The 25895-nt window shown below is 44.0% G+C and overlaps 4 protein-coding genes across 5 annotated transcripts; 2 read left to right on the top strand and 2 right to left on the bottom strand.

Annotated features, from left to right (window-relative positions):
* Nucleotides 1–908: 908 nt before the first annotated feature.
* On the bottom strand, nt 909–4111 carry b3galt4 (UDP-Gal:betaGlcNAc beta 1,3-galactosyltransferase, polypeptide 4). The gene has a single exon (XM_076027022.1). The coding sequence runs from the start codon at nt 3695–3697 to the stop codon at nt 2582–2584; it is 1116 nt and encodes a 371-aa protein (XP_075883137.1). The 5' UTR covers nt 3698–4111; the 3' UTR covers nt 909–2581.
* Nucleotides 4112–6888: 2777 nt separating this feature from the next.
* Nucleotides 6889–14960, top strand: nr2c2 (nuclear receptor subfamily 2, group C, member 2). Of its 2 annotated transcripts, none has more exons than XM_076027020.1 (15): nt 6889–7042; nt 8766–8850; nt 9087–9182; nt 9443–9643; nt 9741–9846; nt 9918–10097; nt 10253–10409; nt 10502–10592; nt 10910–11055; nt 11175–11355; nt 11590–11711; nt 12085–12224; nt 12319–12456; nt 12569–12674; nt 12757–14960. In XM_076027020.1, the coding sequence occupies exons 2-15, from the start codon at nt 8791–8793 to the stop codon at nt 12929–12931; spliced, it is 1899 nt and encodes a 632-aa protein (XP_075883135.1). In that variant the 5' UTR covers nt 6889–7042; nt 8766–8790; the 3' UTR covers nt 12932–14960. The 2 variants fall into 2 exon arrangements, with proteins under 2 accessions (XP_075883135.1, XP_075883136.1); XM_076027021.1 differs by lacking the exon at nt 6889–7042 and adding an exon at nt 8532–8545.
* A 526-nt stretch (nt 14961–15486) lies between these two features.
* Nucleotides 15487–17799, top strand: mrps25 (mitochondrial ribosomal protein S25). Its single transcript, XM_076027023.1, has 4 exons — nt 15487–15730; nt 16000–16106; nt 16197–16284; nt 17168–17799. Exons 1-4 carry the CDS (start codon nt 15597–15599, stop codon nt 17355–17357), a joined length of 519 nt encoding a protein of 172 aa, XP_075883138.1. The 5' UTR covers nt 15487–15596; the 3' UTR covers nt 17358–17799.
* rbsn (rabenosyn, RAB effector) lies at nt 17721–25391 on the bottom strand. The gene is made up of 12 exons (XM_076027018.1): nt 25279–25391; nt 23621–23894; nt 23217–23351; nt 23022–23122; nt 22859–22904; nt 22576–22737; nt 22177–22439; nt 21937–22007; nt 21772–21858; nt 21567–21669; nt 21072–21176; nt 17721–20988 (listed from the first exon to the last, which is right to left on the bottom strand). Exons 2-12 carry the CDS (start codon nt 23781–23783, stop codon nt 19861–19863), a joined length of 2364 nt encoding a protein of 787 aa, XP_075883133.1. The 5' UTR covers nt 23784–23894; nt 25279–25391; the 3' UTR covers nt 17721–19860.
* Nucleotides 25392–25895: the final 504 nt, after the last annotated feature.

Raw genomic sequence — 25895 nt, 5'->3', positions numbered from 1 at the left:
GTCTGCAAACTGTAAAACGTCTGCACCCGGAACTCGACGTCAAAGATTGAACGAGGTGCACGTTAAAAGAAGAATCTTGTCAAACCAGTGTGGAGATATTGATCTCATTTATCGTTCCATCTCTGTCTGGTCGGCACACAGGAAAGAAATCTAATACGGAGAAGCAGTGTTGAAACGATGCCTGTCTGCGTTATGTGAAACAGACCCCCGAGTGAAAACTTTGTGGTTTGTATTTTTTTCCGGAGTGCATAAAAACACGCACAGACTCTTTTTTTCATTCCGAAACAGGCCACAGTGCCTCTAAAAGCTTTGGTTGGTTGAATCATATATATATATATATATATATATATATATATATATATATATATATATATATATATATATATATATATATATATATATATATATATACATATATATATATATATATATATATATATATATGTATATATATATATATATGTATATATATATATATATATATATATATTAACTAGGCAAAAAATAAAAATAACTGTGTGTGACTGGAAAAAACTTTAAAAGACTGTTAATCTGCACTAAGGGTCCAAGCCCTTACGAGTATGAATGTTCTTCTGGTTGCATTTATGACTATTATGACATTTTATGACATTTTCACAGTTGAGGCTGTCAGTGCTGCAGCATATCGGGATAAAATTCCACAATCCAGTGTCTCCACAATCTTTATTGGGTTATCACCTACCTCTATCCATCTTTAGTAAGTGGGTCTGGCCACGAGCGCTCGCCGTTGTGAATGCTGACACGCTGTAATTTCCGTATCCTCTCTGCTTACTGTGCACACAAAGATTTGCAGGCGGCAACCACATCAAGGCCTGAGAATGAACACTTTGAATGAAGACAGGAAGTTGTTCAAAATGGAGGGGAGGATGGAAACTTGAGTGCTTATTATAAATCTGGCAAGAGGAGAGATGTCCAGAAATGCATAATTGGAAAATCCTTCATAGTCCAACACCGTTCATAGTTTTTCCAGCCCGCAAGATGGTTTTGCAATTGCAATTTTTTAATAAAATAAACAGTTGTTCTACTGTCCACTGGATGTTGCAATAGCGTCTTCTGCTGTACAAACACATACTGTTAATACCGGGACTGAGCAAGTGGGCCCAAGCACAGCCACTCTGAAGCTACGTTGTCTTCCAACCTAAAGAGAAAAGTGCATGCAGTGTTCCAAGAACACAACCAAAGTAAAACAAAGAAAAAAGTTGTTGTTATTTTAAGTTATTATTATGCGATGAATTTACCCGTCCGGCCCACTTAGGAAAAGACGGCCCGTTTACTAAAATGAGTTTGACACCCCTGGTCTACGCGTTAAGAGTGACCAGCACAACCGCATTGGCTGGACTGAATCGTGACTGAGGTGTTGGGACGCCATCCGACCGGCGGCAGTGTGTCACCAGGCCGGTGGCCGCAGGCTGCAGTGACTGCATGGGGGTCTTCCACCTGCGAGTGAGGCTCCTTGTTTTGGTTCTTTTCACAAAGCATCAAATTACTAATATGATAAGTTTTAGTTTTAGGCAGTTAAAGTTAAAAGAATCACCACACTCCCCTTTCAAACCCCTCAATAACATGAAACAAAACACCAACAAGAGAATTTCTTTAGCTCTGTTTTTTTTTTTTTTTAATGGGAAGGAAACTTGCCACTTTCCCCTCAAGATTTCACCCACTTCTCAGACGTGCTGTTCATCCAACAAATGCATAACCCTTAAAAACGGCACATTGTTTAGAAATAGGAGAACGAACAGGCTTTCCTCTGACACCGGGATCACTGTGAATGATATGGTGACAACAGCAATGGGATCAACCAAACACAAATTTCCATTTTTTTTTCCTTTTTTTTACAATTACATATTTCATCAATGTTTTCTATTGCGCCAAAGAAACTCATTGTCCCCTTTTCAAACGTGAAATGCATTTTACTGTTAAATGCATCTTACTCTTAGTTCTTCTGGCATGTGCGTCATTGCAAAAGAAGCATTTTTTTTCTATATCTATTTTTAACTCTATTCAGTGCATCCAATATTGCCTAACTAGCTTTTAAACACAGAAGGATTCAGCAATTTCTTTTAATGGCTATTGTATTGCTTCCGGATCATCTATTTAGGAATTTAACGTCTACAATTCAAAAACTTAGTGAAAGACTACATGGATCTTGGATATATGAAGGTTTCGGAATATGACCAGTGTGCAATGATCACATAAGCAGTGTTTGCTCAATAAGTGTTTTCTCGTTGTACAGTAGCATGCCAGGATTTGATCATCTTTGATTGTATCAGTGAAGCACAAGGAAGCCCAAACAGTCCTGAACAGCTGAGAGATAACTGTCAATTCCTCCTGCAAGCACGTCATCCCACTTGCCGCAACTAAAAAAGTGATCATAAAAGACTATATTGGTCTGAAAAAAGTGTACAAAAATAAAGGGACATATTCTCAGTATAACTTCACAGCCAGAGGAGAACGTGTGCTGTTCACATTATCCAGAAAAGGCTCAGCCCCAGTAAGTCTAGTTTTTTGTTGTTGTTGTTGTTTTCTTATTGCCGGTGAACGCTCACAAACCCTGCTCGAGTCCCAGCACATCGCCCAGCATCGCCCTGACTTTGCACACGCCCAGAGAAGCACGCTGACTCAGCCAGGAGCACGGTTCCGACGAGTGGATGTCGGCCCAGTATTGCAGCATCTCCCTCGGCATGACGTGGTGGATGGACACCATGGCCTGATAGCAGCAGCGGCCGAACGGCACCCTGGGCCCTCCGGAGAACAGAGGGCAGTGAGAGGGGAGCACCCCGGCCGTGCGGGCGCACAGCCCCATGTACACGTCCTCTGGGGGCAGCGGCGTGGACAGAGGCGAGGCGGAGGCGGCGAGGGCGATTTTGAGCAATGCAGAGCGGGACAGCACATACGCAGTGCCGCTGCAGTAGTCCGGAAAGACAGAGGGAGGGTAGGCCCCGGAGGGAAGATAGTGTTTGCTGTCTGGATCCCGGTCAGGGGCCACTCGCAGGTGCACCCTGCCCAGGTACAGATCCCCCTGTTCGTAGGGGTTGCGGCTCTTGTTCAGGAAGTGCAGGAGGGCGCTGGGATTGAAGAGGACGTCGTCGTCCACTTTGGCCATGAAGTGAGCCTGCGGGCAGAAGCGGCGGGCCCAGCCCAGCATGGACAGAGTCTTCAGAGTGAGGTTGGAGTAGGTGTCCACGAAGCGGCCCTGCACCAGGTCCATGCGCTCTCTGGCTTCCTCGATCAGCAACTTGGACAAGCCGGGGTCCGACGACACGCCAACCATGAAGAGGGTCATGACCCGAAGACGGCTCACCTCCACCTCCCCTCCCCAGGTGTCCCTGATGGCTTGCCGGGCCCTCTGATTGGCAGGGGCGCTGGTGACCATAATGATGAGGTAAGGCTTGGCCCGCTGGCACACGAGCGGGCTCGGCATGAGCAGGAACTCCTCGGGCCGGCTGGGGGGCGCGCTCTGCTGGGGGATGGCGCCGGCCTGCGACTCCACCGCCGCGTTCATCCTCATGGAGGTGACCCACCACTCGATGTAGTCCAAGAAGAACAGCGCCAGCAGGGCTGCGCCCGCCGCCGCAGCGCACAGAACGGGCAAAACGCCGGCTCGGCCCCCGCGCTTCCCAAATCGGGGTTTACATCCCCACAGCGCCCGAGCGAGCATGACCAACCCCCGCCGTGGAGCACCGAGGACCGCCGCCGCCGCCGCCGCCACTACTCACCCGCAGTCTATGCAGAGCTCACCGACCCCCCCCCGATTCTGCGCTCCCCGGCAAGAGATCAATCCGTCATCACTCCTCTTGTCCTCTTGAAGTAGTGCAGACAGGCGTCGGTGAGGATGAGCTGATGCCCTTGTGATGACGCAGATAATGCAGCTGCTGCAGCCCGGTGCCTCTCAGAAAACCGGGGTATGCAGCTGCGCACCAGAGACGGTCGATTCGGCAGCAGCCCCGCAGCTATTTTCTGCCCTGATTTTTCATCAACGTACGGTTTCGACCTGCGGGGCGAGACTGAGATCAAAGTCGGTCGTCGGTCGTCTTTGTGTTGTCGACAGCCACGCTGCGTCCTGCGCCTAAACGGCGTCGACACGCGGCTGTATAGGACCTTCAGGTTTATAGTCTCTCTCTCTCTCTCTCTCTCCATATATATATATATATATATATATATATATATTTTTTTTTTTCAAACATGTAGAGGAACGCTGCGGCGAGACCGCAGTTGTGTTCGAGGGGCGACACCTAACGGTTTTTTCTGTTCGCTACAAGCATGCTGCTGCACTTCCCCTGCTGCACTTCCCCTGCTGCAGTTTTACGCTTCTATATTTCACACAGTTCTATACTGTCTGCTGCCTCTATTTATGAATGATTTTACAGATAAGCTATTTGTAGCCTATACTGTGGCCATGCACTCACCCTCCATTGTTGCGAGTCTAACATGCACAGGAGTACTGAACAAAATGTTTTTATTTATTTATTTATTTATTTTTATTAAAATGTTATTATCATAACAACAATGACGTGTTGTGTAAGGCGGACTCAAACCTATTATTGCATAAACTCACAGTCCTGCTGCTACTGGAATGGATCTATGCTGCCTTTGATACAGTAGATAAAAGGCTGTTTGTACTGTGAAGTGCCCCAAGGGTCAATTTTAGGTCCAGGACTTTTTAAATCTTTACATGCTTCCCCTTGGGGACGTCATCAGGAGACACAAAGTCAGCTTTCACTATTATGCTGAAGATACACGGCTTTACATTGGCGTGTCTCCTGATGTCACAGGGCCTATTGACACCCTTTTAGAATGCATTTTAGATATTAAATCAACCAGGACAAAACAGAGGTTGTAGATATTGGTCCTGAAGGCAAGATAGAAAAACTTTTACCAGAGCCTGGGCGTCATTTTGTGACTCTGATCTTAGTTTTAATCCGCATATTAAAAACCGTCACAAAGACGGGTTATTATCACGTCGGCCTGTTCCCAGTTCCCTGTTCTCCCAGGCAGACACGGAGACGCTGATGCATGCTTTTATTTCCTGTCGGTTATAATATCGTACCACACTGGTTTCTGGTCTTGCCAAAAATACTATCTCTAACATGCAGATACTCCAGAACTCAGCCGATAGTTGGCTGAGGCGGACCAGAGGGTGGGAACACATTACACCGGTTTTAGAATCGTTGCAATGGCTCCGCGTGCAATTCACAATCAATTTTGAGGTGCTTTTATTCGTTTTTAAGTGTTGTAACGGTCTTGGACCATCTTGTTTATCCAACTTGTTTTTTTATCAAATCACGGATCCTGAGGTCCTCTGGCATGAGCTTTTTAATTGTTCCAAGTGTTCGGACCAAAACCCATGGGGGAGGCTGCATTCAGCCACTACGGTCCAAGGCTTTGGAACAGCTTGCCAGAGGGCTTCAGGACTGTAGAGACTGTTGATGATTTTAAAAGGAGGCTTTAGACTCACCTTTTTAGTTTGGCCTTTTACTGATTTGTTTTCTTTTCTTTTACTTTTCTTGTCTTTTAGATTTAAAGCCCATTGTCCTTGGGCTTTTACGTCATCTTATATTCTATCTTATTGTCCTATTTCTTATGTCTTTTTATTCCACTGTCTTATAGCTTTGAGATCTGTTTTTCCTCCATTGTATTTTAGATGAATTATTTAGTTTTTAGCTCCAGTGCTTCCTTGCAGGGGGCAGGGGGTTGTCATTGTTCTGGGAAACCCTCTCAGTGTGGATGATCTCCCATGGTGGCCGTTTCCTCTTATGGTTCCTCAGTGCCCTGCCATTTTTTTTTTTTTTTTTAAATTACTGACTGTTTCTGTGGTGTGGGTGGGTGGGTCATAACCTGTGTGCGTTCCGGAGGAGGGGGTGGGTTTTAATTGACTGCAGTACTTCAGTAAAATGTTTTTTTTTAAAATCTTTATATTTTAATTTTAATTTTTGTCAAGCACGTTGGGTGTCACTTTATGTATGAAAGGTGCTATTTGAATAAACTTGGATTGATTGATTGATTGATTGATTGATATGTATTTGTTATAGGTATACCCATTTCACCTTCCCATTGTATTTTACTTTGAAAGTTAAATCATGTTAAGTTACATATTTATTGCATAGTATATTACATATTATATCATTTTCTAAAATTTGAAATACCTTTCTATGTATATTGTACATGTATTAGCTTGGGAAATCATCATAAATGCTTGCTGTGCTTAACATTAGGGACACTTACCAGTGTGTTTGTTCTGCCTCCTCATAATGATCCAAAATGAAAGAAAATATCCAGAGAGTGGCAGTTCTCTGGGTGAAAATACATTTTTGATGTGAGATGTCGGAGGAGAAGAAGACCACTGTTGACCAGATAATGAATCTCGTTAGGGTTTTTTGCAGTGTCACCCTAACATCGCAGCTTTTCATTAGAGACTCATGTGATGGGATGAGATATTAGAAAACAGGAACTAACATAAGAGTGGCCCTAACCAGTTGGAATTTAAAGTGAAATTTTATCTGAAGTCGTTTGGTCGAGGTGTCTGCTTGTTGTTCTATAATAGCTAGATTTACAATGGCACTCAACAGCTTTTAATACGTAAAGTAAAATGAACTTTATTCTTATTTAATAAAACAACGGCCATTAATACTACGTTATGTCAGAGTCCCCCCATCCCCATTGATTGAACTGTTGTATTCTGCATGAGGAAACCGGGCTGAGAATTCCCTAACAGAGTGGAAACTGGGCTGAATGTGCAAGCTTATCATTTAACCTAATAACGTTGACAGCACTTAACAGTAAATTCCCTTGAATATCAGACATGATGACGTCACTGTTGTCTGGCTGCGATGGTGGGGGGGAGGAGGGCACAGGAGAGGGAGGAGGGAGGGGGGGGAAGCATCAACCATCATCGACGCGCTGGCGAGGAGGGGTCACGAACTATGACCTTTAACAGTAAAAAACCAAAACAATTATTTTATAAAATAGTCCTCGTCTTTAAACCCGCGAGCGCCAGTCCTCTGAGGTAAGTTTCTTCGCGGGACTTAAAAGCCTTGATAGCTCTGGGGTGATACTAGATAATAAAAGAGCGCTGCTAATCTCGACGCTAGCTCGTTAGCCGAGAGCCGATGCGGAGCTCCCTTCCTGCTGCCTGCTGCCTGTATGTGACAGCAGGCAAAGACACGGGAAACGGTGCGCATTGACAGACTGTGTGTCCTCCAGACAGCAAAACCCGTCGTCGTCGTCACCGTGTGACGTGACATGTGAAGTAGCCAGAATCAACCCGGAACACTCATCGGGACAAATGTAACGGGAGCGATTTGTCCATGCAGCTGAGGATGCAGCAGCCCCTGTCGCGTCTCCGTACGTGCACGGAGCTAGCTGTAAAAGCTAACCTGCAGTAGCTCAGCTGTGGCTGATGCGCGCGCGGGGGGGGGGGACAAACAAACAAACCAAAAAAAAAAAAAAAACCTACCTCACGCTCCTCTTCCTTTGCCAGCACTGCTGGGGGGTTAGCAGTTTAACAATAATACTCGGAATGTGACTGAATTCAATACAGCTGTGATTTTACATTTACAACACTTGTATAGCCCAGTGAGAGGTGTTACGCCAAGTTCAGGATACCTGCTTGAGAGTGGCATTTTCTTTTCTTTTCTTTTTTCTTCTTTTTCTTTTTTTCTTTTTTTAATATATATATATAATATATATTTTGCTCGCGGGTGCGCGCTGAACGGAAACAAAAACAAGAACAGACGCAACACCAAAACGTTATCCCATTAAACACAAAGCAAGCATTAAACAAGTAAACATGATTTTCGCCACTACAAGCAAATGTGTTGCTAATAGTTGATAATTATGTCATGTCATCAGTGTTACGTGAGATTTTAGAAGCCAGAATGAATTGGTGTTTTTATAAGCGGAATATACTATATTATTCACCTGCCTTAACTTGTTTTCTTATAATCACACTTTAATTAAATTTGTTACATATATATGTGTACCAATATATGTATCGCTGATATCCATGTGTGGTTATCCGAAGTGAGAAGATAGAGCGAAGACTGCAGCAGTTTTTGACTAACGCACTGCCATGCAGTCATGCAGAAGTTGGAGTTGAATTCCCTCGCAAGTTGTGAGAGGTTTAGGAATTAGGAGTGAGTCGACTTTACATTGTGGGGAAATGTGGAAGTCCCATCCATCCCTCCATCCATTTTCTATACCCACTTTCTCTTGCACTCAGGGTAAGCTGGGGTCTATCCCAGCTGTCATAGGGCAAAGGCAGGGTGACACCCTGGACATGTTGCCACCTCGTTGTAGGTCCACATTATAGGACAAAGCAAACACTTACACACATCTTCGTACTGGAGACCCCTATTTGCCTCACATGCGTGTTTTTGGACCGTGGGAGGAAGCCGCAGTACCCAGAGAGAACCCACACAGACACATTGAGAACATGTAAACTCCATACCGAAAGGCCTAAGACCCAAGGATTGACTTGAGGCAGATGTAGAGAAAGAAGAAAATCAGGGTAAAGTGAATTTAGCAAAATATGTGACTAAAGCCAAACCAAGTAGTTTTTTTTTGTTCTGATTATGGAGGAATTGATTAAATTAGCCACTGCAGATGATCAAGGTTATTCTTACATGTTGTTTTGGAGTCTATAAACTGTCCGGAGCAATCTCAGGGTTAACCAGATTTTCGGTTACATTTTGTCCCCTTGTAATAGTCTTTGTCTTCTTTCCTGACAGACCACACTAATGATCTTAGATCATCATGACGGCCAACCTCAATCTGCTCACTCAGCAGAAAGTGGATTCTGAGCCTGAGGCAGAGGTGAGCCCAGTGATGATTGATTGATGTTCGTCTGAAGTTGTTGCATTCAAAATCCACGTAACATTTCAGCATTGTGCTGCCTTCCTCTCGTTGGCTGTGATGATTTCAGCTTTTGATAAACTTTACAGTTTTTTTTCAAGTTACATTTTTGCATAGCAATGCTTTTATGCCCACATTTAACATAAAATTCATCTTGAATAGCATTTTTAAGGCCTTGGCTTGTCTCTATGTTGTAGGTGGCTTCCTCTCCCTCGGACTCAATGATGGATGAGTCGCCAGAGCACTTCCAGGTCATTGCTGCTGACCATGCCACTGCGCCGCAGCGAATACAGGTGACTCTTAAAACCAACCTGCTATAGAAAGTACCACCACTTTGACTCTGCTGCTTCCTGCTGAGGCACTTCTGTGTTGGCACATCAACAGCCAAACAACGCTAAACAGGTTGATGTTACGACATGTGACCTGTGGCTGTCGCTCTATCTGGGTCACTCTCCTGTTTTTCCACCCCACCTTACACCTTAACCCCACTGGTGCGTCTTAACGTCCACCTCACTCTGTGCCCGTCTTCTGCTTCAACCCTTAACACCCTCAGATTGTAACAGACCAGCAGACGGGTCAGAAGATACAGATAGTGACAGCAGTGAAGCCGTCTGCAGCTCCCAAGCAGCAGTTCATTCTGACTAAAGCCGACAGCTCAGGTGCAGGCAAGGTTATCCTGGCCTCACCTGACAGCCACAGCACAAAGCAGCTCATCTTCACTGCGTCAGACACCCTCATGCCTGGAAGAATACAGGTAATATCAACACAATATCACTCCCAATCTGATATCTTGGTATCGACAGGGCGTGGAGATAAAACTCTCTATTGAATGGCCCGTGTTTGACTCTCAGATTGTCACAGATCCGGTGTCAATGGAACGTTTGTTAGGGCAGTCTGGGGACTTGAGCAGAGCGCAGCTGGTCGAGTACTGTGTCGTGTGCGGGGACAAAGCTTCAGGTACAAAAGAAATCTGCATTGTCTCATTGTCATTAATGTGTGACGTAACGACACACCTCTTTGTCGCTCAGGGCGTCACTACGGCGCGGTCAGCTGCGAGGGCTGCAAGGGCTTCTTCAAGCGAAGCGTGAGGAAGAACTTGACCTACAGCTGCCGCAGCAAACAGGACTGTGTGGTTAACAAACACCACCGCAACCGCTGCCAGTTCTGCCGGCTAAAGAAATGCCTTAAGATGGGGATGAAGACTGATTGTGAGTTGATGGCTGAATCTGGTCGCATTATATCGAGAAGGTTAAAAAAAAAAAACAACCCGCAAATTACTATATTAATAGCATAACAGCAGTGGGACTACCGATTATTAGTCCAGTTCAGCGGTTTGCATTGTTATTGCGTGTCTGCTTTGCAGCGGTCCAAAGTGAAAGAAAGCCCATTGACATCGTGCCCAGAGAGAAGCACGCCAACTGCGCTGCCTCCACCCAGAAGATTTACATTCGCAAGGACCTCAATAGCCCCCTCATCGCCACGCCAACCTTTATCTCTGAGACTGAGGGTGAAGTGTCCAGGTTAGTAGACATCCGAACTGCAGCAAACACTGGGCTCAGGCCAAAAACAAAAACCCAGTGGTTTAGTCATTGATGCCACATATTCTGCTCAGATCCAGCCTGCTGAACCAGGGGATGCTGGTTAACATCCAGCAGCCACTCATCCAGAGTGACGGAACTTTGCTGCTGGCCACTGATGCAAAGGTACCGCCGAGACGTTTTGTCTGTGTACCAGTGATCCTTGTAATTGAGATATTTTCCTCAGGTATAAGATGTCGTAACTCTTAGGAGCTCATTCACTTTGAGTTGTTGGATTTGCAGTTTTAGTCTCTGCTGTTGGAGAGATCACAGCACAAGCAACAGGATTTGTGGAGAATAAACGTCAGAGGAGATTTCTAAGTAGCAACACACAACATGTTTATTTTGATCCTGAGTCCTGTCTCTCCTTGTTCACTGTTTAGTTTTGTGTTTTGCTCCAGTATATTTGGTGCGAGCAGAAATTTTTCTGTTTCTGTTTTCAGATCGAGTCGGGGCAGAGCGATCTGGGGACATTAGCCAACGTGGTGACATCACTGGCCAACCTGAGTGACTCACTCAAAGAGAACCTTAATAACGGCAGTACCTCAGACAGTCAGCGAGAGGAGCAGTCTGCCAGCGACATAACACGGTCAGAACAGTCACACAGTGCGCACACTAACGCTGTACTCTGTTCCGCTTGTCCCAGTTAGACTTCAAGACCGTTTTTTGAATTAAAGCAGTGAGTCAATTGCAATGTTTTGTGTGCAGTGCCTTCGACACTTTGGCCAAAGTTTTTAACCCATCCGAGGAAGGGATCGAACAGAGGCTAGCGGACAAAACATTGCGGTGTGTTGGCGGAGCTACTATCCAACTGATTGGTCGAGACCAGGAGACGCCCATCATTGAGGTTGAAGGGCCACTGCTCACAGATAGCCATGTTGGCTTTAAGGTGAGTGGAGTGATCGATGCAGCTGAGGGGTTGACAGGTATGCAGAATTCAGAGATTTTTTTTAAAACAAATAATTCAATAAAAGCTTTTAAACACACAGCAATGCTATTTCAAAGATCAGCATCTTGTGCTGGTGTTCTCACTTCAAATGAATTTCAAGCAAAAAATAGGATGAGCTGCTTTTTTTTTTCCTACTTTGACGTCCCTCATATGCCCTCTCTTCCTTGACCGTAGCTGACCATGCCCAGTCCCATGCCTGAGTATCTGAATGTGCACTACATCTGCGAATCAGCATCCAGGCTCCTGTTTCTGTCGATGCACTGGGCGCGCTCTATCCCTGCCTTCTCAGCACTTGGGTGAGATATTGTTTTACCAAGGGAATCTCAAAATATGCCCTTGACTTGCACACGAGGCAAAATTCTTCCAGCCTGTTCCGGCCACGGAACGTCGTCGGAATCGAGCCCTTTGTGACGTCACAAAGTGTGTCACCGAGGTGTGTCCGCTTCCAATTGTGTGAAAGGTGCATTAACGAGTCGGTTTTAGCAGCTGTCTGCAAAGGAATGCAGCAAAATTCTCATTTTTTTTTTTACTGGTTAGTTATTTTGCAATGACTGAAATAAATTGCAAATAGCAGACAACATTGTTATCAACATTAAGCTATTATATTATTTTATATTGTCTGTCTAATGTTCTTTTGTTGTGTGCTCATAACATTTCTGTGTCCTTCAGTCAGGAGGCAAACACCAGTCTGGTGAGGGCCTGCTGGAACGAGCTGTTTACTCTGGGCCTCGCTCAGTGCGCTCACGTGATGAACCTGTCGACCATTCTCGCTGCCATCATCAACCACCTTCAGAGCAGCATCCAGAATGGTACTACACACTCAAGTGGGCTCAATGAAGGGGGCAATCGATAAATATCTGTGATAACAACAACCCAATTGAAATGCTATTTTGTCTCTATCAGACAAGCTTTCAAGCGAAAGGGTGAAGCAGGTCATGGAGCACGTTTGGAAGTTCCAGGAGTTCTGTAACAGCATGACCAAGTTGGAGATCGACAGCTATGAATACGCCTACCTGAAGGCTCTCGTGTTGTTCAGCCCTGGTGAATCTGCTTTACTCAATCAGTTGCATAGTTTTCTGACATTCACACAAAATCATTTAGAATTGCACCGATGTTGCAGTCTGAAAAGGTGATTGTGTGTGTGACTCATCAGATCATCCCGGTGTGGATGGCAGCGGGCAGATTGAGAAACTCCAGGAGAAAGCCTTGATGGAGCTGCAGGACTATGTGCAGAAATCATACCCAGATGACATCTACAGGTAGTTCAGTTTGAGCCATATCTACAAACTTTGAAAGCTACAAGCTTTCAAAACTGAAGGAGTCGTGGATTTGTTTCGGCAGGTTGACCCGTATCCTGACCCGTCTCCCGGCCCTCCGCCTCATGAACTCCAGCATCACGGAAGAGCTCTTCTTCACAGGTTTGATCGGTAACGTCTCCATCGACAGCATCATTCCCTACATACTCAAGATGGAGACAGCTGAGTACAACAGCCAGGACTCTGACCCCACTGGCTGACGCCCCGTCACTCCAGCAGCCAGAACCAACAAGTTCAGGACTGGTGAGTTTCCTTCCCTCTCCCCTCTCTCGACAGACATTTTTCACTGTTGAGGCTTGTTTGCTAATAATGCATGGTACAAATCTTGACCTCCGTTAAAACAATCTGGCGGAATCCAGAATGACCTGGAATGTTTTTTTTGTTGGGGTGAAAATACGGTGGTGTTATGAGTTGTAAACTCGCACTGAACTGAAAAAAAAAAAAAACTCCTCTGCAGCGGCAACTTTGCTCGACTCCTTTAATGACTTTGTGACACTTTGAATTGGTTTAGACGTGAACTTCACCTTGTAAGCTAAAAGCTTTGCTTTTTGTGCCCTGTGAAAGCCTTACCATGCCCCAATGTTGATGGAAAATAGATTAAATAAATTAGCGCTAGCCTTTGTTGAAGATATCGCAGGAGCTGTATTTAAAAACCCACTTAAAGCTTGTGGATGTTTCTTCTAAAACTAAAGAGTACTTTACATACAAAAACTATCAAAGATAGCATTTGTTGTCCCATAGGGAAATGTCTTTAAAACAAACACGGAAGAACTATATATATATATGGAATGGAGAATATCATAGATTGAATGAAAAACTGCAGTGCTTCTAGTACTACTATGAGCTAACTCTAAGTCCCATTGATGTGTACTTAATGTCTACATATTGGTTTACTGTATTTGTATATTTGCAGCTTATTATGCAATTATTTCTTTCAGTTTTACCCGAAATTCCATTCATGATGCCAATTAGCTATTTTAATTGACTGTGAATTTTTGTCACATGACAATAATGTCACAGAGATTTTCAGATTGATTTCTGGGTTGACGTATTATGTGCAATCACCACATCGATTTTCCCTTTATGACAATCAATTATGTTGTTTCCATCTCAGTGTCATCATGACCTCAGTCTGTGTTTTCTATATGTATCTATTGATTGCAATATTTGTTTGAACAGGTATGATTATCTTAAAGATATTATGTTGCCCACAATGTTACCCATATGTAGCCAAGCTACAGCTTTTGTACTTGTGTTTGTCTTTGTACTCTGTTAAGTGCACATCAATCAGCTTCTGCAGCGTTCCAGTGTGTTTATTCTGACTAAAATGTTGTTGTTTTTTTATGTAAAATGTTTTATATGTGTTCTTTTCATAATGAATTTGTTGTGAACAAATTTGCTTGTTGCATTCTAAGTGTACTTAAAGTACTATGGGCAGGTCTCCCTAATATTTTCTTTTTTTTTTTTAATACAGATTTTGGTTTTCTCCCATTTTAAAGTGCACTGATTTGTTGAAGACCATATGAGTATGTGAATTGGCCCATGCACTTGTTTATGTGTTGATAAAAAAGTATCTGGGCCAATATAAATGGGAAGAGAGACATTAATAGGTTAAACAAGCATTGGGTCTTGTAAGAATAAGTAATTCTAAAAATTTGGGTTTTGAACCTTCTCTGATTTTATAAAGGCACTGTCTTGAAATAACCTTTGTACATGTAATTTCATAAGAATGAGTGCATGTTGTTTTTAACAGGGTTTTCTAATCTTGTCTGCCCTCATAATGAGCATTGTCATAATTTTAGTGCATTACAGTGCATGGAAAAGTTGCTTAAGTGCATTTTATTAAATGCTGTATTAAAACTGTTCATTTAAATGTTGTGGCTTTAAAATACTTACCATGAGCAGCTCTTGTATTAAAGAATATTAGAACTGTTTTTTTTTCAGCTTTGTGTAATGAGTGGGTCATGGTAAAAAAAAGAAAAAAAAAAGAAAAGATGTAAGATCTTTTGTTTATCTGCTCATATTTTTCTTCAAACATTAAGAATCGGGGATCAAACCAAGACCAATCTTTCACTCACGTTTATCAGAAAACATACATCTCTACCTCACACCAATGACAATATTGAACAAATGTATTTATGGCTGATCTCCTGATTTCAGTCTCTTAAGGTTGGCTTCACTGAGGTCACACACTCTGAAAAACAATAAACATTGTACTATGAAATATTATATGATGTCTAAGTATTTGTTCATGCTGGAAATAAAGAACTTATTGTTTTTTTTTCTACCACATGAAGGTTACAAAAGAAACCTTAAACTAGTTTTCTACATAATTTTAAACAGTTACTGTGAAAATTGTGTTATAATATGCTCTAACTTGAGCCTTGTGAATGAACAAATTGATGAAAAAATATTAAAATAGCAGGAATATGATTTCTCATAACATGGTGTTTTAAAAGTTTTATCTAAAGTAGACAGAGATCCTTTTATATGTCGTCATCTCATTTTATATTTCATGGTTTTTAATACATATATAAATGAGCGAGTTTATAATTCACTCACTATATATATATATATATATATATATATATATATATATATATATATATATATATATATATATATATATATATATATATATATATATATATATATATATATATATATACATATACAACTTATTGGTAGGTCTTGCAAATAAAGGTAAAGACGGCTTTGGAATTTATTTGTCGCTTGTTTGTGACGTCTATTTCTGACGTCATTAAACCACGTCGCCCCATCGCTTATGCCAGTGAGCGTAGGTTAGCTTGGTAGCTACATCATAATTACAATCTGAAAAGTACTATTCAAAAACAGAACTTCAAAATGCCTATGAAAGGAAGATATCCGATTAGGAGGACTCTGGAATATCTGCAGAAGGGCGACATCATTTTCAAAAACAGAGTGAAGATAATGACGGTTAATTACAACACACATGGAGAGCTGAGCGAAGGAGCAAGGTCAGAGCTAACGACAGCTAGCCAGAATATATTTCATAATTAAACACGAAGCATGTGTTGCGTTAATTGTTTCCAGGTTATCATTGCTACTCTGTGTCTGCGCTATCATGGTGAAATGCTTTTAATCGTAACATTAGCATTTGCAACTTGGTTATTGGGGTGAACGCAAAGTGGCATTCGCTCCCAATGCAATGTTGATAGTCAATGTTGGATGCACAAACACACCTCTTGCCTCATGTCTGAAATTCTTTTCACTGTGTGTTTTGCAGAAAGTTTGTTTTCTTCAACATTCCGCAGATTCAGTACAAGAATCCATGGGTCCAAGTAATGATGTTCAAAAACATGACACCGTCATCGTTTTTAAAATTCTACCTCGGTGTGTAGCCAATTCACAGCCCCTAACTTATGATCACCTCTGCTATTCTATTGGTCATTGAGTCTGGGTCTGACCTCTCCCTTTATACAGATGACGGGGAGCGGGTTCTGGTGGACGTGGAAGGAAAAGACCACAAACAGATTTCACAGCACGTAAAGAAGATCTTGGGGAAATCAGAGTAAGACATACAACATTCTTATGATGTGTATTGCATGAAACTCATACCCAGAGGCTCTACATAACCGTGACTGTATTTATTGTATATCGTATATCAGTCTGCACTGTTCACAATAGCTCTTAAAACATTTGATTTATTTGTTAGACCAAAAGGTCAATTTGCTGCTATGTTTCAGTTTAAGTCAGAGCAATTATATATATTTGAAGTATCGGTATGAGAGAGAATGAATGTTTTAGTCAACATGAACTTTAAATTACAAAAGTCATAGTTTACTCTCCTGGTTACTGCTACAGGATATTAAAACACACTGGCCTACGTTTTTTTTAATAGCCCTTTGTGATGTCACAGAAAGATACAGATTGGTGACATCACCCCCAGGCCAGCTGTTTGCTCAGCCTGCCCATGTGGCCAGTCTAATAAAGTTTTTAGGGGGCTGTAAACAATATGGATATCGAACCATCTCACGTATATACAGTCGGTTAAAAAGAAAATTGCCATGTTGTCGTAAAAGTGGTTATTTCAGTTACATTTGAATGCGGCTGAAGGCAATTTCCCAGCTGAGGCGCAAGGTGATTTTTTTTTTTAAGTCTTTGGCTGGAGTGAGGAGGAAACAGCAGGAGGCAGGCTGAGATATAAGCCGAGACTTTTTGGTGAGAATGCAGACCCAAGTTGCGTCAAACTGGAGTAAACTGTGGTGTGTGTGTTTTTTTTTTGTTTGCACTTGCTTAGTTATCCACTGGCATAGATAGATAGATCGATGTACTTTAATAATCCCAAATTGGATGAATGAATGCATTTTCATTGCACTGGTGACCCAGTTTCAAGTCGCACGCCTTTCAAAGTGGCAAAAACTCCTTCAAATCCCTCTTTGTTCCGTTTTCAGAGACGTATTAAAAGGCGAGGCAGAGGCCAAGAAGCAGGCTTCCAACCCTGCCAACTTTGGGCCAAAGAAGTACTGTCTAAGGGAGTGCATCTGCGAGGTGGAGGGCCAGGTGCCGTGTCCTGGCACCACGCCGCTGCCCAAAGAGATGACGGGCAAATATCGCACTCGGATGGCAGCGTCGCAGGACTGAGGAAGACGGAGAGGGACGAAAGACTGTAAAATGAAAGCGCTGCAGTGGAAAATGTGAAAAAATGCCCACTGCATTGCATATTTTGTATGTAACTGTGTGGGTCCCACAGTGCTGTGTCCAGACTTCACCTGCAGTAAGGCCTGTCATGTCCTTATTTAAATGTCCCTGATGGGACTTGTATATAATAAATGGTTTTACATGTAGTTTTGTCAACACTGCATTGTAAACATCCCAGTGAGAGCTCATAGAGTCTTGGAAACAAGTCATTAATTAAAGCCAGTTGGTAGGAACACAGAGATCCTAAAGAAAGTTTATCAGAGGTCGAAGTTGGAGGGTCAAAGAAAGCCAGGACAACAAAAAAAATTGTAAAGACAGATTTTTAATGGAGCAGAGATGGAAGGTTTTCTAAACTTAATAAATGGATAACTGTGAGACCAAAACATTTACATTTTCCTCTGTTTTTAAGTGCCGTGCTGCTTCTAGATCCTGAAGTGGCCTCACAGAAACAGCCCAAATTATTTGCACTGTCACAAAAGCATTTACAGTGTAAAGTTTCCTCCTCAGAAAATGAATGCCAGATCAAGACTGCACATAACACAGCTCATGACCTGCAATGTGCATATTCTCACAGACAAGAAATAACTATGGAAATGATTTAGCAGCGTTGATGTGATAATACTTGCTGGCTTGGACATAGTGTTAATGGTAGAACAACACGAGCTCAAGTCTAAAAAAAAAACGCTGCTTTGACCAAGACTTTCCGGCCGGTCTTCGCCAACACGGATAAACGGCCGTGCACAATGTTGTTTACAGCGTACAACGGTAAATAGAATTCACTGCGTTCTGAGATGCGGAAGGACGACCGCCGGCTGTCGGAAACCAGTCTGATGACGTGCCCGATGTATTTGAACAGCAGAGCCGAGTTTGAAGATTACATCACGGGAGCGGCGAGATGGGTCTGATCGTCCGCTCTGCCGCAAGACCAGTGAGAGAGTTCGTGGAAACGCACGATTCATGCATCTCAAGTGCTCAGTTGTGTCAGTAGTGTCACTGTCATTATTAAGGTTGCAGTTTGGAAAGAAAGGAGAGCTTTCTTTGCGGAAGCATTGAGGAATGCTTGGGAAAGTAGGGAGGTCTCAAATGAACTGATGCCAACGTGACAAATAAAAGGGGCTCAAAACACTGTACTGTAGTTAAACTGTGCAGACAGTGCCGCGTTCATTTCAATTCAATCGATCACAAGTTAGATGAGTGAGAACAAACACCAATTGCGTCAACAAGTGCGGTCCCGTATAACATACAGATAAAGGGTTTTTCAAAAGGAAAAAAAAAAAAAAAAAAAAAGTCACGTAGGAGACTTGCCTTAAGGAACATTTAATATTGACTGCAAAAATTTGCAAGCAATGTGACTTAATTTGAAGTTTAATCTTGGCATTAGACTTTCATATTTGGCTACAAAATCAAGGCAATGAAAATCTTAATTGTATTTGTTTCAGGTGACTATTGAGTTTGCCCTATTAGATCAGTATTGTGCGCCTCGGCTCTGTCACCAAGCATGTCACAAAATGTTCACTGTTTCACAACGACCCATCATAAGAACCAGAGGGCCTCCATTGGATTTAGTACATATGTACAGTACGACGCTTTAGGTCTGTTTCTTTTTTCTTTTCTTTTTTTCTCGACTTTGAGAGTAAAGTCTCGGAGGATAAAAAATGTACAAAGACAAATCCGAGGAAGTTGTGCAGATAAGAATTAAATGAAGGTTTAAATCTACTTTATTCAACCACCTCGACAGTGCCTGTGCATCAAGTTGAATTGCTGGTAATGTATCGATGGGATTATATTACACTCAGTCACTTAATCTACAGCCGCTCTGCCGATTTAGAGAGACAAGTACATAACGTGTCCGGCAAAACAAGTGCTGCGTTCAATTTTCTTTTTAGATTTGGCAGTCTAGAGACTAAACAATGGGTTATTCAAGGCCAGCCCTAAAAAACATGCATCTGCTTCTTTGTGACTCGCATTTGTTCACCCTTTATTACACTGCTGCCAGAGAATCGATTTGCACGTCGACTCTCACGAGTTCCACGATGCGACTCTCCTCCCCCCCTCCCGCCTCTCCAAATCATTTTGGATTCGTAGTCTTTAATCTTCTTTTGTTTGCGTTTTCCACCGACCTGCTTCTTATCAACAGCAGCCATCCAACCTGTGCAAATACAATTGACTTTCAGTGCTAAAAAAAAAAAAAAAAAAAAAATGCTGCATGCTGGGATATGCACAAGCTCTCTGTGTGAATCTGTACAAGTGGTTTTAAGATGGTGTGTGAAAATGAATTGAGTCCTGTCCAGTCTGGGCAACTAATTTTGGAACCTCGACTTGTGCTACATCAGCGGACCTTAGCTAAACTTGGATTAGTGATTCGTCATTATATGTAGTTTGTCAGCAAAGAGGATTCAGTTAAGTGGCGGATGACTTCGGTGCGGTTGTCGAAGAGACATTTTCTTCAGTGTTTATTTGTCTTCTGTTCCTGCAGGGTGCGCTGTAGTTCTCTGAGGTTCTGCGACAGCAGCTCCACCTCGTCCAGACGGCCGCTCAGCTTGGCGTCGAAGATGTAGGCCCTGATGTTGTCGATCTGCTGCAGCAGTAGTTCCTCCTCTATCATGTCCACGTCGGGCAAAACCTCGTCGTCGTCCCCGTCGAAGGGGTTGGTGGAGGCGCCGGCCGAGGCCCCGCCGGCGTCTCCACCCGCCGAGTACGGGTTGGCCGCGTCGGAGTAGTTGTCGTCCCCGTCCTCGTCGAATGGATTTCCGGGTACAGTCTCCACCTCTTTGCCCTCGGCCTCCACCTGCTCCTCCGCGTCCTCCTCCTCGAACGGGTTGTATTCCTTCTTCCCGTTGCTCAGCTGCTTGTGCTCTCTCTGAATGTCCTCAAAGAAGGGGTTGGACGGATCCTCCTCGACCGGAGTGGCGTCGCCATCGTCCCCGTCCTCGTCGTCGAAGGGGTTGAGGGAGCCGCTGTTCTCTCCGTCGCCACCCGGCGGAGTCACGTGCCCCCCTAAGCTCCTCAGCCGGGGCGGCGACTCGTCCTGGCTGGCGAGCGTGGGGTGCGCTCTCTCAGCTGTGGGGGTCACGGCCTCCGCCTCGGTGTCTTCCTCCCGCTGCACGCCCCCTGCTGGACAGATGTCCAGACACCTTTCCCAGCTGGCCGAGGTCGGGACGGAGCCCGCCGCCGCCGCTCCCCGGTATTCCCTCTCGCGGGCCTCCAGACGCTGGAGCTCCCCCTGCTGTAAGCTCTCCTCCTGCGCCAGCCTCTGGGAGAGCGCGATGGCCATTTTGGTCTGCTGCTGGTCGTACTCGTCCTGCAGCTGCCGCAGGTTCTCCTCCAGCATGTCCACCTCGTCCGTCCTCTTGGCCTGGCGCGCCTGCCGCAGGAACGACTGGATGTTTTCGATCTGCTGCAGGAGCGGGTCGTCCAGCTCGCCGCGCGCGCCGCCCGAGTCCGCCGAGGGCAACCAGCCGCCGGCTTTGGTCATCCGCGGAGCCCTGCGCGCCTGCGGCAGCTCTCCGTTGGCACTGGCGGGGGGGCGTCTCCTCTCCGACTCTTGCCTTCGCTTCAGAGTTTCCTGCGCTGCCTGTTGGGCAGGAGGGTGGAAATGTTCTGAACGTTCGACGCGTGCGGAAAATCTGAGGCGCGGCCGGGGTCGCAAAATCTTACCAGTCGCTCTTGTTCCAGTCTCTTCTCTTGTTCCTGTTTCCTTTTTTCTTTCAGGTCTTCATATTTCTCCTTGGTGGGTAAAGACATGAGACCCAGGAGCTTCTCCTAAAAGAGGGAGTGGATCGGAATAAAGCCAAAGGCCTCTGTGACTGTCTTTACACTGAACAATGAATATACTACGTCCACTAATGATGGCCGAGTAGAAATTGGCTTACGATCAAATAATCAGTTGGGCCAGTTAGTGGCTGATCTGTCTGCTTACTTGACTTGTAGACGAGGACCAATCTGTTCCATCAATGTCCTAAAATAAACCACTGCCTGTGTGCAGTCGCTAGTCGTTTATGAGAATGTGAAGTCTCACTCTCTGGCTCCACTTTCAGGAAGTTATTACAAAGACATCTCTCAAATCCAGCCGTATCACATTGCCAACCACCAATTGAACACATAGGGGAGGAAAAAGTACTTGTAATATCTGTGACGTTCTTTTTCTCTCACCTGGACAAAAAGTGTGGCCGAGTAGCGGATCATCTTCTGCAACTGGAGGGCCTTCGGATGCGGAGGCGGATCGCCTTTCGCCCCCAGTGTTAGAATCTTCTTACTGGCGGGGGGGAATATGCACAAATTCATCCGATCTTTTCTTTGCAAGACCGGCGTTGGTCGCGACTTCTGCTCGAATGACCTCTAGCTCGGGACACCATACCTCAGGGCGTCGATGAGTTCGTAATACTTCTGCACCTCCAGTCTGAGTCCACCGGCAGTGTCCAGATTGTATGTGGTTTCTCCGGCGCTGCGAACGCAAGACAGCCAATGGTGAATCCCTCTGAAGGAAAGCTGCAGTTGAAGATTTGCTTTAGGGGGCTCTTACTTGAGGGACTCGGCCATTCTGATGTAATCTGGGGCCTTTTCGTCCACCTTCTCCATGCACATCCTCAACCTCTGACAGTCAGGAAGGCAAGGTTTGGCCGAGAGCACCACAGGAAACCCCAAAAGACAAATTGGAATGAATGACGGGAAGGATGTGCCAGCGTAAACACTCCGAGACATGGAAACAAAAAAAACAAAAAAAACAAAAAAAAGGAGCGGAGACAGCGGGAGTTCCTTTTACCTCATACAGTTTAACTACATCCGGCACGTGGTCCTTCTCTTCCAACTTCTGCTGCCTCTTCAGCAGTGTGTCCATGCAGTGGTGACAGCAGCGGATCTTCTCGTCGTCCTTCTCCTCCAGCATGGAAGTGACGCTGCTCAGGCTACTGATGCTGCCCCGCCTGGAGCCCATCCCGCTGCTGCTGCCTCCTGCTGGGGGCGACTGGGAGTGACCGGGGCTTCCGGCCACACACAGGGCCTCTCGAGTCCCGCTGATGAGCTTCTCTGTGAACGCACCGCAGGGCCATCGTAATCATAATCATAATAATAACACTAGCATGTGTGTGTAATGATAATTTAAAAAAAAACAAACAACCTTTGACCTAATATGTATACGAAGAGTTTTAAAGGTCATACGTACGAGCCAAAGGCAACGGGACAAAATCCATGCACTTCCTACACATGATGGAGCCACAGAGACGACAGTGGTGCCGCCTGTTCCGGATGTTGAACTTGTTTCCACAATCGGGACAAAACGGGACATCGGAGTCATTTACCCATGACACCACTGACTTCTCAACAGCTGTAAGTAAAAAAAAAAAATTTTAAAAAAAATGAATTGAATGCTCATTAATTTCACAACAACATCAACAATATGCACACACGTAATTACAGAATAATTTAGTTTCATTTACATTACGTACCTCTGATTTTGGCAGCATCAGAGTTGGCGCGATCAAACGAGGTCAACTGAAACAATACGACGATGACATGGTCAATGATTCACCGCCGTTGATGATAATTAATGTTTTGTTTCAACAAAGGCAGCAAATATTAGAGTTGCCGTGTTGGCTGCGAGAGGCGCACCTTTTCCAGCCTAATCATGAGCTTGTTGACCTCGATGACATAGTGATCTATCCTGGCCGCCCGGTGCTTCTTAAACAAGTCCAGGTGACTTCTGGTCGCTCCTTCAGAAGAAAACAGAGAGGGTAGTCAGTGTTAAAGTGAAAGCAGTAGCCTGAGAAGAGAAGAGTCATGATAGCCCATCATTTTCTGTCCCACCTAGTTCCTGGGGCTCCCACATGTAGGGGTCGACTCCGCCGTAGTAGAAGGACTCATAACTGCCTGTATCAGGTCGGTCGTCTCCATCCCTTTTTAACAGTTTGTCTTTGGCTTTCTTTGCCTTCTGAACCAGACCTGTTTCACAAAGGCAGGAAGAACACTTCTGAAGAAAACTACGCAGACTTTGGAAAATCGCAGAAATGATACATCTTATTACACCTAATAATGTAGATAGTCTTTCCAGGCAAAAGTAAATGACATTTTCCTGCATGATCCTCAAGAACATTCCTTTTAGTCACCCTACAAGTCGGGGATGCTTTCCTCTTATGAAAACCAGACTCTGCTTTTAAAAACAGATTTGTCCAAATCTTAAATGGCAGTGCTGCCACGTTGCTAGAACTTACTTTTAATCTGCCCCTTTACATGGCCGTCATCCCCAGAGTGCTCCTCCTCGTAGTGTTCTTGGAGTTGGTAGAACGACTGCAGGTCCTTCAGGCACAGCGGGCAAAGGAAGCCCTCCTTCACTTCACCTGCACCCTCAAAGGGGGGTGGGTAACTGGAGGCCATGACACCAGCTGGCAGTGCTGTCACAGGTGAAGTGCAGGGGATGCCTTGGTTCACATGTCAAGGAGTGTAAAATCCACCCCATAATAGTTCCATTGTGCCAGGGGGAGAAAACTGAAAAAAACAACAAAAGAAACATTGAGAGAGAAAAAATAATCAATCAGAACAACGAACCACTGTGAGTAATGCAATGTCAGTGCAATGAATAGAGTCACTACTTTGCAGACCACTGCGGTGGTGGTTCCATTCAGCAAACAGCAATCAAAGACGTGCAAGAACAATCTGTCTGTAAGCCATCAGTCCTGAATATTGTCATGGGTAAAAAATAAAGTACAAATGCACAGTTCGACAACATGCAGTCGGGGACTTTCTTGTAAGAGCCTCTCTCTGTTTCCAAGTGACTGTTAGTTGGAAAATAGATAAGGGGAGAACCGGCTGAAAAGAAGAAATGCATTCTCAAGTAGCGTAGACACAAAATGGCAGTGATGCAAAAAAAAAAAAAATTATATATATATATATATATATATATATATATATATATATATATATATATATATATATATATATATATATATATATATATATATTCTGCCTCTAATCCTTCACCCTCACAAAGGAGGAGATAAAGACGAGAAAGAGACGGAAGAGCAGGACACTCTAGCTTGTAAAAAAACAAGCCGGTCATGCTGTTGGCCCATGAGTTGTCAAAAAAAATGTGCAGATGCGCAGATGAGAGAGAGGCTTATCCAACTCAAGTGGAGGAACATGATTAGAAGTTTCCAGCAGTTGGGGCAGTAAATTACAGGGTGTCTCAGTTCATTCTCGAGATGATGAGCGGCTCGTCTCTTTCTCGCCCACTGTGAAGCCGTTCCACGTACAGGCAGATACTGGCGCCCGGTATCTGCCTGTCCGTGACTTTTACTTAGGAAAGTAGAGGAGTCGCTAAATGTGAGGAACAGCCGGGTTACGATTTACTGTCTCACTTACGGACACGTCATAAACTGCAGCAGTCAGGTGAACACTGAAACAACCAGCTCCGAACTTTCGCACAGCGGTGACATCGCTGAGTGCTGCGATGACAACTTCATTCTTTGAGGATTTCATACAACGAGAACTGACTACGTTCCAGACGCTCGGTATTTTTTCTGAGCAGATCGTCAGATAGGGTCACGCCAACGCGCGCAAATCACTGAACTCTACACATGTTCCTTCGTTTTCGAAAGCGAGCGCTCCCCTTGTACTTTGAATAAACACGCGAGTATGGTCAACGACTCGAGTTACATGTCTAAAGTGACTGTTGGGTGTTGTCGTTGATAGCAACTCACTGAACGGACATGCGACGTTAGCTTAAGCATGCTAGCAGCGCTTCGCGCTTAGTGGCGCCGACGTCATTTCCACCACACTGCATTAAAAATGACTAAAATAACATCACATACATATAGTATATAATTGAGTTCTCATTTAAACGAATTCAAACGTCCAAAAATGCGTGGCTTACCAGGCAGTGACAGCTCAACAACACCAGCTGCAGAAGGAACAGCCCTGCTGGTCATGTGATTAGCGTACAGTCCATAAGGGAACTGACGAAGGACAAACCACACGACAACCGCGCGTCCTGGGAATTGTCCAACAATCGTATCCGAAAGGAAGGTTTGTATAATTGAAAATGGAATAACGATTTGTTTCCAATGATTCAGAAAATCTATTTAAAAAAATAAATAAATAAATAACCCCATTTAATGACCTATTTTGTTTCAACCTGACAACCATATTACAACAATCACATTGATGAAAATGACCTAAAAGCAGATTTTGTACTCTCCGTCACTGTAATCCTGGCTAAAAATAAACTATAATGGATTGATAGATTATCATCTGGTTTAGAATTAACAATTCATGTTATTATTTGGTGGTGTCTGTCAGCTTTATAGGCGCTGTTAAATAATAAGTACAGTCTTTATCGTGCACCAGTGATATATCTCTTATCTGTTATCATAATTTAGCCTTAATTGTGTTGTGTGACCCAGAGACATATTGGATTATCTCCACTAAGCAAGAATTTACAATACTGTACTCAATACTGCTATCTGTCCTTGATTGGTAGCAGGTGCAATT

Source organism: Nelusetta ayraudi, unplaced genomic scaffold (genome assembly GCF_046127955.1).
Source record: "Nelusetta ayraudi isolate G7.1 ecotype Tasmania unplaced genomic scaffold, CSIRO-AGI_Nayr_v1 ptg000019l, whole genome shotgun sequence".
NCBI classification, from domain to species: Eukaryota; Metazoa; Chordata; class Actinopteri; order Tetraodontiformes; family Monacanthidae; genus Nelusetta; species Nelusetta ayraudi.
Note: the sequence above shows the minus strand (reverse complement) of the source record. Positions and strands in the feature narration are given on the sequence as shown.